A 14013-nucleotide genomic window follows, 5' to 3' on the forward strand; every position below is an offset into this window, starting at 1 on the left:
TGATGAATTAACATTTTCTAAAGTGCTTCGTTAAGTCAGCTGTTTTCAGCATTACCGAATGCGGTAATGCTTGATGAATTGAAGCCATAGGCCTTGATTCACAAAGCCGTGCAAACTGTTTAGCACAGGCGTGCTAATCAGTTAGCACGTAAAGTGCCGTGCACAGACTTTTGCGCACGCAAAGTCCCGCGATTGCGCGATCGTGGACATTTGCGTGTGATAACGTGGACTTTGCACACAATCACACGGACTAAAATCTGCCTGCAGTCCTGGACTTTGTTGGTGGTGGCAGAGAAAGCACTCAAGCGGCCTGCGGGCAGAGGTGCTGTGTGGTAAGCGACTTAGTCTTGGGGCAGGCAGCCAGTCACACAGCGTGCAGGCAGAGATGCTGTGTGTGGGGACTGACTTAGTCTTCGGGCGGGCAGTAGCCCTCCGGGATCCATGCCTCATTCATTTTGATAAAGGTGAGGTACTGAACACTTTTGAGACTTAGGCGACTTCTCTTCTCATTGACAATGCCCCCAGCTGCGCTGAAGGTCCTTTCTGACAGGACGCTTGAGGCAAGGCAAGACAGAAGTTGGATGGCAAATTGGGACAGCTCTGGCCACAGGTCAAGCCTGCGCACCCAGTAGTCCAAGGGTTCATCGCTTCTCACAGTGTCTACATCCACACTTAAGGCCAGGTAGTCGGCTACCTGCCGGTCCAGACGTTGGTGGAGGGTGGATCTAGAAGAGCTAAGGCAAGGCGTTGGACTAAAGATTGTCTGCATGTCCGACATCACCATGAGATCGCTGGAGCGTCCTGTCCTTGCCTGCATGGACATGGGAGGAGGATTACTGGCAGTGGTACCTTTATTGCGTTGTGTTGTGACATCACCCTTCAACGCATTGTAAAGCATAGTTGCCAGCTTGTTCTGCATGTGCTGCATCCTTTCTGCCTTCTGGTGAGTTGGTAACATGTCCGCCACTTTGTGCCTATACCGAGGGTCTAGTAGTGTGGCCACCCAGTACAGCTCATTCCCCTTGAGTTTTTTTTATACGGGGGTCCCTCAACAGGCTGGACAGCATGAAAGACGCCATCTGCACAAAGTTGGATCCAGATGTACTCTCCATCTCCTCTTGCTCTTTCTCAGTGACGTCAGGTAGGTCCTCCTCCTCCCCCCAGCCACGAACAATACCATGGGAACGTCGAGCAGCACAAGCACCCTGCGACGCCTGCTGCGGTTGTTCTTCTGCCGCCGCCTCCTCCTTCTCCAAAGAAACACCTTCCTCATCATCCGAGTCTGACGCCTCTTCCCCACATGACTCTTCCTCCTCCCCTTCCTCTGTGCTGCCGCAGGTGTTGAGGAAACATCTGATTCTGATGAAAATTGCTCCCACAGCTGTTCCTGCTGTTCCTGTTCGTGCAGCATATAACATTTATCCAGGATCGCCACGTGGAGCCCTCCCCCAGAATCATAGGAAAAGGGAGGCCAGCAGAGCTCCAAGCACTCTCACTGCTCAGAAACTCTGTAGCCGCCCCCCTGGGAGGGAGGTTGAGAAGTGCGGGCGGCCCCCCCCAAAGCGCTGCTACCGCCAGAGAGAGCCACCCACATCCACCTCCCAAAGGATAGGACCTACCCAGGGAGGCGGCTGCAGAGTCTCTGAGCAGTGAGTGTGCTTGGAGCTCTGTTGGCCCCCCTTTTCCTAGGGATCCTGGGGGGGCCTCCACGTGGCGATCCTGGATAAGTGCTAAATGTTGCGTGAAGTAATCTCCCGCAGGGCAAACATTTTGCGGTGAGTTAGTTGGCATAACCCTGCGTATCCTGGCATGCGAAAGCAAATGCAGATTTGCTTGAGCAGTGTCTCATGAATAAGCTAATTAGGCCTTATCTGCAAAGCCAGGTATATAAGGGTTCACTTGCTGTTTGAGCACACACCCTGTTGGCAAATTTTTTTTCATTTTTCTTCCTTTTGGAAGTAGGATGTAGATGGTCCTCCCTACACGGGCTGTCTGCAGCATGTTTCCCCATTGGGGTGTGGAGCTGCGGAGTCACCCCTGAGCTTTAACAGGCTTGGGGTGACCCACGCTTCACTCCCCCCCCCTTTCGTGGTGCTCCCAAGTCGCGCACATTTGGCCTGGCATAATAATGCACTTGGACACAGCACAAAATAAGCTAGGCCCTATCCTTTGGGAGGTGGGTGTGGGCGGCTCTCTCTGGCGGTGGCAGCGCTTTGGGGGGGCTGCCCGTACTTCTTAACCCCCCCCAGGGGGGCGGCTACAGAGTTTCTGAGCAGTGAGAGTGCTTGGAGCCAGGCTCGGACTGAGCCACCGAACCACCGATGGTCCCATTGGTGGGCCCCGACTGCCCCGCTTCCTGGGGGCCCCAGAGCTAAAAGGGAGGGGGGCACAGCTTGGAAGGGGGGAAATTGGGCACAGAGCGGCGGGGAAGGGGGGAAGCCTCCCCCCCCTCACCTAGGGGCCCCCCTTCCGCACACCTCCCTCCTCCAGAAGTGCAGCCAGCAGCGAGCGGAGAATAGCTACAGAGCTTCAGATGATGCTAGCTCCGCTCCGCATGCCGCTGCTGCCCTGCTGGTCTCCGTCTCCTGTAGTGACGCTGTCCAATCACGCTCTCGCAGTACTTCCTGCGAGAGCGTGATTGGACAGCGTCACTACATTAGACTGAGACCAGCAGGCAGCAGCAGCGGCATGCGCGGAGCTAGCATCATCATCTGAAGCTCGGTAAGCTATTTTCCGCTCGCTGCTGGCTGCACTTCTGGAGGAGGGGGGCCCCTAGGTGAGGGAGGGGGGGAGGCTTCCCCGCTGATCTGTGCCCGCTGCCCCCCTTCCAAGCTGGGGGGGACTTGCGTTTTGTAGGGGTATCTGCAGCCAACCTGAATTGCATTGTGTGGGGGTATCTGCAGCCAACCTGATTGCATTGTGTGGGGGTATCTGCAGCCAACCTGATTGCATTGTGTGGGGGTATCTGCAGCCAACCTGAATCGCATTGTATGGGGGTATCTGCAGCCAACCTGATTGCATTGTGTGGGGGTATCTGCAGCCAACCTGGTTGCATTGTGTGGGGGTATCTGCAGCCAACCTGATTGCATTGTGTGGGGGTATCTGCAGCCAACCTGATTGCATTGTGTGGAGGTATCTGCAGCCAACCTGATTGCATTGTGTGGGGGTATCTGCAGCCAACCTGATTGCATTGTGTGGGGGTATCTGCAGCCAACCTGTTTGCATTTTGTGGGGGTATCTGCAGCCAACCTGTTTGCATTTTGTGGGGGTATCTGCAGCCAACCTGATTGCATTTTGTGGGGGTATCTGCAGCCAACCTGATTGCATTTTGTGGGGGCATCTGCCGTCAACCTGATTGCATTTTGTGGGGGCATCTGCCGTCAACCTGATTGCATTTTGTAAGGGCATCTGTCGTCAACCTGATTGCATTTTGTGGGGGCATCTGCCGTCAACCTGATTGCATTGTGTGGGGGTATCTGCAGCCAACCTGTTTGCATTTTGTGGGGGTATCTGCAGCCAACCTGATTGCATTTTGTGGGGGCATCTGCAGCCAACCTGATTGCATTGTGTGGGGGTATCTGCAGCCAACCTGTTTGCATTTTGTGGGGGAATCTGCAGCCAACCTGTTTGCATTTTGTGGGGGTATCTGCAGCCAACCTGATTGCATTTTGTGGGGGTATCTGCAGCCAACCTGATTGCATTTTGTGGGGGCATCTGCCGTCAACCTGATTGCATTTTGTGGGGGCATCTGCCGTCAACCTGATTGCATTTTGTGGGGGCATCTGTCGTCAACCTGATTGCATTTTGTGGGGGCATCTGCCGTCAACCTGATTGCATTGTGTGGGGGTATCTGCAGCCAACCTGTTTGCATTTTGTGGGGGTATCTGCATCCAACCTGATTGCATTTTGTGGGGGCATCTGCAGCCAACCTGATTGCATTGTGTGGGGGTATCTGCAGCCAACCTGTTTGCATTTTGTGGGGGTATCTGCAGCCAACCTGTTTGCATTTTGTGGGGGTATCTGCAGCCAACCTGATTGCATTTTGTGGGGGTATCTGCAGCCAACCTGATTGCATTTTGTGGGGGCATCTGCCATCAACCTGATTGCATTTTGTGGGGGCATCTGCCGTCAACCTGATTGCATTTTGTGGGGGCATCTGTCGGCAACCTGATTGCATTTTGTGGGGGCACCTGCCCTCAACCTGATTGGATTTTGTGGGGGCATCTGCCGTCAACCTGATTGGATTTTGTGGGGGCATCTGTCGGCAACCTGATTGCATTTTGTGGGGGTATCTGCTGCCATTTGACTACTTTATGAATTATCATGAGGCATGTAACTACTTGAATATTTTATCTAAAATGTATCTGGTCAGACCTAATCTCTGTGAATAACACCGCTACTTATTTTGTGTTTTGTATTTATTTTTTTTTAAGTCTGTCCATGACTCATCATGACCACGCCGATGTTCCAGTGCGTGGTGACACCCATTTAGTTTCGCTGCGCCGCATTTAGACATATCCATGGAGACTGTCCTCAGAATTGCTCAAAATTTATTCCCTACCATAAAGTCATGCAAAATTTCTAGAGTACATGTGTATGTGAGCCCAAAATGTGTGTGGGGGGGGGGGGGGGGAGGAGAGGGGGCGGGCCCCAGGCTGAAACTTCCTTGGTGGGCCCTTGGTGTCCCAGTCCAACCCTGCTTGGAGCTCTGTTGGCCCCCCTTTTCCTGGGATACTGGGGGGGGGGGGGCTCCACGTGCAAACCTGGAAAAGTGCTAAATTCTGCGCGAATCCCCCGCAGGGCAAAAATGTTGCGGTGAGTTATTTGGCATAACTCTTCATATCCTAGCATGCGAAAGCAAATGCAGATTTGCTTGAGAAGTGTCTCATGAGTAAGCTAATTAGACCTTATCTGCAAAGCCAGGCATATAAGGATTCACTTGTTGTTTGAGCACACACCCTGTTGGCAAAACATCTCTAGTTCCTGGCAGATTTAATCACTCTGATCGAATCCGCAGGGAATCTCTTACCCTAAAATGTCCAAGTGATCAATTTTCAATTACATTTTGCTTAGAATTTATCAGATGTATCCATCAGATTTGACAGAAAATGTAGGTCAGTTAGTGGCAGGGCAGGAGCAGTGGTCGATTGGCAGCCCATTACGTTACACTGCATTGAATAGTGCGAAGCTGCATTTCTAGAGATTTCCAGTGGATTTCTTGCTGGAATCTATTGAAAATGGATATGCTGTGTTTGGCAGAAATTGATTCCTTTCTGAATCTATTCTGATCAGGTAGGAACACAAAAGCATCAAGTACTGAGTGTTCTCTTGCTGCCTAATGTATCGCACTACTTGACAGGTACCAAGATAATCCATGTTATTAACTTCAACTGCCAGTGCTTTGAACGTTGTGGCTGATAAGTGTGTTTAGGTACTTCCCTGGATACATTTTTATCTGTTTGCTGTGTAACCTGACAGCCTGTCCATGCAGAGGAGGAGATTACCTAATAGCTAGGCAGGTAGAGAAAGACATTCCACTAGCCAGTCCTGTGATACTGCACACACACAACACACGCTGCTCTCAGCAGACCATGGAGAAAGTACGGCTACTATTTTTCCTGCTGGGTGTAATAGGCCCTGGTAAGTTCACTCTTTGTACTTTGATTCAAGATGAAAGTGTTTCTGGGCACATAACATTGATGCCAGGAGTAATGTTTGTGCAACTATAAAAACTGGCAAAGATTTGTGATCATCTCAGCTGCATTTGTTAATATTCAGTTGAATACAACCAAAATTATTTGATGTTTTTATTTATTGGTACAATAACATGATGTTGAATACAGAAGTTTTTTTCTTGTTTAGTCTAAGTTCACATAGCAAGCTGCCAGTGGTGGGTTCCTCGGTTGCCCATCACATTGGTTTGACAGCCTAGTTTGGAGGAGGGTAGATGTACATCACGTGGCAGTGGGATTGCACTTGGAAAGCATCATTCTCAATTAACTGCTATGTGACAGGTTGGGCATCCCTCAAATAACATGATATGAGTTTCCAAGTCTGCTGTAACTGTGAAGTTGATTACCACCAACCAACCATTTCCCCGAAACCAATTTGCTTGCATAAACAACTTAATGGTGATTGATCTTCAGCTGCTAAGCAGGTGAATCATGTATTATTATTGACTTAAACCATACATGTAAACTTAAATGGGGTCTGAAGAGAGAGGTATATGGAGGCTGTCATGTTTATTTCCTTTTAATCAATACCAGTTGCCTGGCAGCCCTGCTGGTCTATTTCTCTGCAGTAGTATCTGATTAAAACCAGAAACAAGCATGCAGCTAGTCTTGTCAGATCAGACTTATAAGTCTGAACCACTGAAACACCTGATCTGCTGCATGCTTGTTCAGGGGCTATGGCTAATAGTATTAGAGGCAGAGGATCAGCAGGGCTGCCAGGCAACTGGTATTGTCTAAAAGGAAATAAACATGACAGCCTCCATATACCTCTCTCTTCAGTTCCCCTTTAAAGGAAACCTTAAGTGACATGTGGCATAATGAGACAGACATGTGAATGTACAGTGTCAAGCACACAAATAACTATGTTTTGATGCTTTTCTTCTTTCGCTGCTTGAAAGAATTAATATTCAACTATGCAACTAACAGTTTTTCTCCAGTCGGGACTCAGTTGGACTACTGATAAGGAATTACAGCCATAAAGCCCAGTTCTCTGCCAGGAGAGGATAGATATAAAAAGGTCAATAGTTCATATACTTGAGCACTCTGAGACAATGAGACAGACTGTTTCTTCAGGTGAGACAAAACAATAAACATTCAATTAATTTCAAACAGTGTATTGATTGAAATTATGATTATGAAATCAGACACAACAGTAGTCATAATCTTTTTGTTTAGCTTTTCCTGGCAGCAGTTGGCACAAGGCAGATATTTCTTTAATTCTTGATCACAATTCTGCTTCCATCTGACCAGGATATAGTGATGCAAGGGTATAATATAATCATGACTTTCCGATTGATTGAAATTATGATTATGAAAACAGACACAACAGTAGTCGTAATTTTAATTAATTGAAAAGGGGGGGGGGGGGGGGGTGAGCATACAGAAGTGTAAGATTGTTGGCAGTTTAGCTTTTCCTGGCAGCAGTTGGCACAAGACAGACATTTCTTTAATTCTTGATAAGAATTCTAGTTCAATCTGGCCAAGATTGAGTGATGCAGGGTCGTAATACAATCATGACTTTCTGATAGATTTTTGATTGGTAAATAGGTGATTGCTAAGTCAGCTCACTATTGGCCAGTAAATGGCTGCCTAAAATGTTGCTTTTTGGTTCAAATGCCTGGGAAACAAATCTAATGTATATACTGGTAAACCTTCAAATGATTGGCTAATCACAGTCTAATTTTACAATTACAATTGTCTAATCAAAATTTAAGATGTGCACAAGGCTTAATGTACTGTATGTAAAGCATATGTACTGATTTTAGGGTAAAAAAAACTGTTAAAAAATAGTTTTCTGTAATATTTTCATGTTAACACACCAGTTTAAAAAATATTTTAATCCTGTCCACTACCTTCTTACTATTTCAATGAGAGTGGTAGATTCTAAGCAGATTTGACAAAAATGACTGTATCCTAAATAAGTAGTTGAGCAAAAGATCGTGTGCCGCGCTATCCACCCATCATGTGCATTGACCAAAGTGCATAAATCAAAAGGTAATGAAACCATTAGAGCTTAGTGCAAACAGTAAAAAAAACCATTTTGTACAAAAGGGAAATTTATTTATTAAACATATTACGCAGCGCTGTACAGAGTATATTGTCTTGTCACTAACTGTCCCACAGAGGGGCTCACAATCTAATCCCTACCATAGTCATATGTCTATGTATGTATTGTGTACTGTATGTATCATAGTCTAGGGCCAATTTTAGGAGGAAGCCAATTAACTTATCTGTATGTTTTTGGGATGTGGGAGGAAACCGGAGTCCCAGAAGGAAACCCACGCAGACACGGGGAGAACATACTAACTCCTTGCAGATGTTGAGCTGGCTGGGATTCGAACCGGGGCCCCAGCGCTGCAAGGCGAGAGCGCTAACCACTGCGCCACCGTGCTGCCCCAATAAATAACCAAATACATATAATCGTTAAACATACAACCTAAACCTACTAAAGTGCATATCTGAATAGAGCAGCATACAAATGTATTAGACAGTAGTGCAGCAGTGCAATAGAGTGCAGAATACAGTGATATTACATTGGATCTGTAGTAAAATGAATGCCAGGTTTGTAGTCAGCAGCCAGGAGGAGGATATTATATCCCCCCAGGCCCCCCCTGTCCTCTGCTGTCCCCCCCAAAGTAAACCGCCATGCTAGTGACACACAGCGTGTTGCCAGCAGGCTGCTTACATGTACATTGTCACTCTCGCCGCTCCCCTGCCTCCTCTATGTCGCCGCTCCCTTATCATTGGGACCATTCTTCTTGCCTGCGCAGTAGCACGGAGCCGCTTGTGCACTTTGTGTAATTTTTGGTGGGGTCTGCATCAGCAACAGGGGACAGCGTGGGAAGTCTCTAATGGATTCAGAGACTTCCCTCTTCTTAATTAAGTATGAGTTTTTGTACCACTTAACGCACGTTCATAGGCACTCGAGCACATAAGTGGATTTGCATTACAGCAAAATAGTCGTGAATAGATAATAACAAATGCAAAAATAAAACGTTTTAAAACGTCCACTTTGCAGGAAGGGGATAAGTGTTGATCCCTGCTTTCTTTTTTTATTTTAAGTTAGCCAATAAATGCTATCAAAACTTCCTACTTTAACTAATGGGTAACATGGTTACAATAATCTACCGCTATGATGTTTACCTGAGCAAAAATGAAAACAATCAGTTTGTCTTAAGTGGCTTGTGATGTTAAGTTATGAAAAGTTGAGTTATGAGAACAAAAGGTATGGAAAGAATGACAACTCATCCTCGTGAACCAATGTCATTCATGGTGTGACATAAATGTATTGTAGCATGGTAACAGTAGCTTCATCTCACCATACAATGACTCAGAAGGGTTCTTGTGTCTTATTTAGTTTACCCTGCATAGCAAACTACACAGTTATGTTTGTTGTATCTATTTGATATATTTCTATTCCATGGAAAGGTATATAAACATTTTACACATCATAGCTTTCATTCACAACATGTTCAGAGTTAGTGCTGAACCCAGCCTAATAGAAAATGCATAAGCAACATTTCAATTCAATGTCATATTTAAAATATGTCACGAGCAGGGGCGTAGCAATAGGGGTGCAGAGGTAGCGACCGCATCGGGGCCCTTGGGCCAGAGGGGCCCCGAAGGGCCCTCCCTCAACTACAGTATTAGCTCTCTATTGGGCCTGTGCTCATAATAATCACTTCTATAGATACTTTGAATAGTGTTAATCATTAACAAGCTGTTCCCCGTCCCCTTCTTGCACCTCTGACACTGTAGTTGCCATTGGCAGGTTTTGGTGCGCCGTATCAATTGTTATGTATAGAGTGCTTGGGGGGCCCCAATGTAAAACTTGCATCGGGGCCCACAGCTCCTTAGCTACGCCACTGGTCACGAGCCATTTCCCTTTAAATACACAAGTAATCCCAATCATTTACTAGCTTTCAAGTGTGCTAAATCTGTTCATATGTGACATTTGTGACGTTAGACACCAGTCAACTACCTGTTGTCCTTTACTTTCAATTGCTGTGCATGTTTGTTTGTTGGAATCAATCATCCCTGTGACATTGTGTTTGTACCAGCGTAGAGTCTATAGGTCTGATGCACAAAATCTGCCATGCACAAAATCTGCCATGCACAGACAGCGCACGGCAATGTTACCTTACTAACGGCAGTAAGTGCCATAAGTTATGATATTAGCGCAACCTGAGGTATTTGAGCAGTGGGAACTAAGGGTAATGCTCCTTGCGTGGCCGTGCTATTCGAGTACCGCAGGCCACGCTAATAGCGTAACTTGTGGTACTTGCTGCTGGAAAGAAGGGTAATATTGCTTTGCGTAGAGATGTCGCGAACATCAAATTTTGGGTTTGCGAACAGCAAACACGAACTTCCACAAATGTTTGCGAACAGGCGAATCTGGTGAACTGCCATAGACTTCAATGGGCAGGTGATTTTTAAAACCTTCAAAGACGGTTTCTGGCCACAAAAGTGATGGAGAAGTTGTTTCAAGGGGTCTAACACCTGGACTGTGGCATGCCAGAGGGATATCCATGCCAAAAGTCCCACCAAAAATTATGGAGTTGACGCAGTCGTGTTTTAATCGCCAAAGGGCAGAAATCACAGTACATTCCTACAAATAATGCACTGGAGTGATATTCCATCCCTGCAACTTCATGTGGCCACAATAGCAGTAGTGTGCACAGTTCTGGGTGTCAGTGGGCTGTGGAGTGTCTCACATGCACAGAAATGCAATAGTACTATAAGAATACAGTGAAATATAATGCACTGGAGTGGTACTCTGTGCCTGCAACTCAAAGTGGCAAAAAAATAGCAGTAGTGTGCACAACCAGGGGCGTTGCTAGGTTCCTTGGAGATCCGGGGCACCCCTGGGCACCAAGAGTGGGTGAATGTACACCACGGCAAAAAATGGGTGTGGGCATGTCATGGGAAAGTGGCCGTGGTCATAGGTGGGGCCTAATGTTATATTAAATAGGCAGTATTTCACATAAATAAGCCCCTCACCTGTCTTCTGTCTTGTCTTGAGCTGGCTGGCCTGTGTGCAGAGGCGTAGCTAGGGCTTTCAGCGCCCGGGGACAAAGACAGGTTATGTGCCCCCCCATGGTGGCAAAGTGCAAAATAGCGGCGCGGCCCCGCATCAGAATATGAGCGTGATCATCGGTGCTGCTATACAAATACATAATAATATGGGAGGACATTAGACTATGACTATGGTAGGATTAGATTGTGAGCTCCTCTGAGAACAGCCAGTGACATGACTGTGTACTCTGTAAAATTCTGCAGAAGATGTCAGCGCTATATAAATACATAATAATAATATTAGACTATGACAATGGTAGGATTAGATTGTGAGCTCCTCTGAGGATGCTCAGTGACATGACTATGTACTCTGTAACGTGCTGCAGAAGAGGTCAGTGCTGTATAAATACATAATAATAATATGGGAGGACGTTAGACTATGACTATGATAGGATTAGATTGTGAGCTCTGAGGACAGTCAGTGACATGATTATGTACTCTATAAAGTGCTGCAGAAGATGTCAGTGCTATATAAATACATGATAATAATAATATGGGAGGACGTTAGACAATGACTATGGTAGGATTAGATTGTGAGCTCTGAGGACAGTCAGTGACATGACTATATACTCTGTAAAGTGCTGCAGAAGATGTCAGTGTTATATACATACATAATAATAATAATAATATGGGAGGACGTTAGACTATGACTATGGTAGGATTAGGTTGTGAGCTCTGAGGACAGTCAGTGACATGACTATGTACTCTGTAAAGTGCTGCAGAAGATGTCAGTGTTATATACATACATAATAATAATATAGGAGGACGTTAGACTATGATAGGATTAGATTGTGAGCTTCTCTGAGGACAGTCAGTGACATGACTATGTACTCTGTAATGTGCTGTAGAAGAGGTCAGTGCTATATAAATACATAATAATAATAATATGGGAGGACGTTAGACTATGACTATGGTAGGATTAGATTGTGAGCTCCTCTGAGGACAGTCGGTGACATGACTATGTACTCTGTAATGCGCTGCAGAAGATGTCAGTGCTATAGATACAGAGACATGACAGAGAACATTTATATAGCGATTTTCTCCTGTCGGACTCACAGCACCAGAGCTGCGACCCCTGGGGCGCGTTCTATAGGTCTCCTACTGAATAGGTGCAGGCTTACTGAACAGGGGGAGCAAAGATTTATTTGAACCAAAGTCTCCTAGTAGCAGTGGGGTTAAGGGAATAGTAAGGTACTTTGTGCTATTGAGATTGAATGATATGAATCCCCAGAGGGATACAAGTACTGTGCATGAGTCTACAGGGCATAAATATGTGCTAGACATTGTGCAATTGCAATAAAACAGTAAAATACACACTAAAAAAGTGCTAGTGCAAACTAGTAAGTAACAAGAGGACCAGTAGTGAAAGGGTTAGTGCCAAAGAATTAGGGACGCTGAACTAAGCCTATAGAAGAAGCAGGCCTGGCATACCATAGCCGAGAAGAGAAGTGAAGGAGTTAACATCAGGAATGCTATAGAAGCAGGGAGAGTAAGGAGAGCCATCCTTCCATGGCTGAAAGGGAAAGCAAGCAAGTGACAGGTAGGCAGCGAGTGGACAGCTTACTCTGGGAGGCGGCTGAAGTCAGTAAGAATATCCCAGGCTGTCCCGGTCTTGCTCTACAGTTTGCGGTGCTTGTATCAGGCAATCATAAGAGATGCGGGGCCATTACACTCCCCAGGTCTCCAGCTGCAGCATCCAGCATGTGTACAGCACTCCCCAGCTCACATGCAAAAGCGCAGCTCCTCTCCCTCTTCACCTGTGTCTCCGCACGCGGCTCCCTCTGACAGCTCCCGGGGCTCCCTCCAATGCATTCGACCAAACAGCATACTCAGCTCCATCTGGTCAGCATGCACGACTCACTCTGCTCCATGTGGATGCCGCACAAAGTCTGATCAGCACTCCAGTGACACTCCACACTGATAAGTCCCTGCGCGATCGGATCCAGCCAGGCCTCCACCACTGACTCAAACTTCCCGGGGCTCCAGTGACAGCATCCTGCACGTGGAAGCTGCGTGCACAGCACATAATGACGTGCGCTGGCACCGCAGCTACTCTGCATAGTCTGCAGACTCGGGCAGAGGAAAAAAAAAAACAAACCAACAAAAGGCGGCTGGGCGCCCTTAGGGAGTCAGCGCCCGGGGGCACATGTCCTACCCCGCCCACCCCTAGCTACGCGTCTGCCTGTGTGCTGTACTCTGACGGTTATGCTGGGCTTGCATTCTCCGTGTCCATGGGTAACGTGCGCCTCTGTCTGGTCGCCGTTGATCTGAGGTCTGAGTGCAGAGGCAGTGGAGACTGGGACAATTAGAAATTCTAATGATAGCGCACAGTATGATGAGTAAAGTCTATATACCCCCCAACATAAAAAGTTGATAATAATAAAGTGATAATAATAATAGAATGTCACAGTTCTTGGTTTAAATTAGTTTGTGATAACAGTCTGTATGCGCTTCCAAAAAGGCGTCAGTTCCACCTTAGTCACAAAGTTCCAGTATAGTGGATAGCGCTCCAGGTCACAACAGATAATCAAGAGTAAGATCACTCAGCAGTACGTTTCATATGGTATCCAGGGGCGTAGCAATAGGGGTTGCAGCGGTAGCGACCGCATCAGGGCCCTTGGGCCAGAGGGGCCCCGAAGGGCCCTCATTCAACTACAGTATTATCTCTATATTGGTCCTGTGCTCATAATAATCACTTCTATAGATACATTGAATAGTGGTAATCATTAACAAACTGTTTCCCATCCCCTTCTTGCTCCTCTGACACTGTAGTTGCCATTGGCAGGTTTTGGTGCGCCGTATACATTGTTATGTATAGAGTGCTTGGGGGGCCCCATTGTAAAACTTGCATTGGGGCCCACACCTCCTTAGCTACGGCACTGATGGTATCACACTCACCCCATCAGTTGACCACTGCTAGACTGGTCATCAATCGCTTGTGTGATATCCTGCACCGCCTGTGCTGTAGTTGCTCGTTCCTCTCCTCCACTTAGGTTCTTGTTGTCCCCTCCTCGTTATGTGCACCTCATGAGATAAAAACTCACATAGTACAGCTCCATAAAACTTAAGGACTATTTAATTCTAAAATGCACAACACAAGCGTTTTTTGGGTAAGCAGCGTACAGAGTTTGTGAACGGGCTCTCCCCCGTGCCTCCTGGACAGGCCGACAGGATACACCACGTCACCGCCGCTAGTTTCCCTCAA

At 46.8% G+C, this 14013-nt stretch overlaps 1 protein-coding gene across 1 annotated transcript in view; it reads left to right on the forward strand.

Annotated features, from left to right (window-relative positions):
• The first annotated feature begins 5556 nt into the window (after positions 1–5556).
• CDHR3 (cadherin related family member 3) overlaps positions 5557–14013 on the forward strand; it is an 80233-nt gene continuing 71776 nt past the window's right edge. Inside the window, 1 exon segment of the mRNA XM_068276272.1 lies at positions 5557–5640. Within this exon segment, the coding sequence (XP_068132373.1) occupies positions 5592–5640 (49 nt within the window). The 5' untranslated portion in view covers positions 5557–5591.

The sequence above is a fragment of the Hyperolius riggenbachi genome, chromosome 3 (assembly GCF_040937935.1).
Source record: "Hyperolius riggenbachi isolate aHypRig1 chromosome 3, aHypRig1.pri, whole genome shotgun sequence".
Taxonomy (NCBI): Eukaryota; Metazoa; Chordata; class Amphibia; order Anura; family Hyperoliidae; genus Hyperolius; species Hyperolius riggenbachi.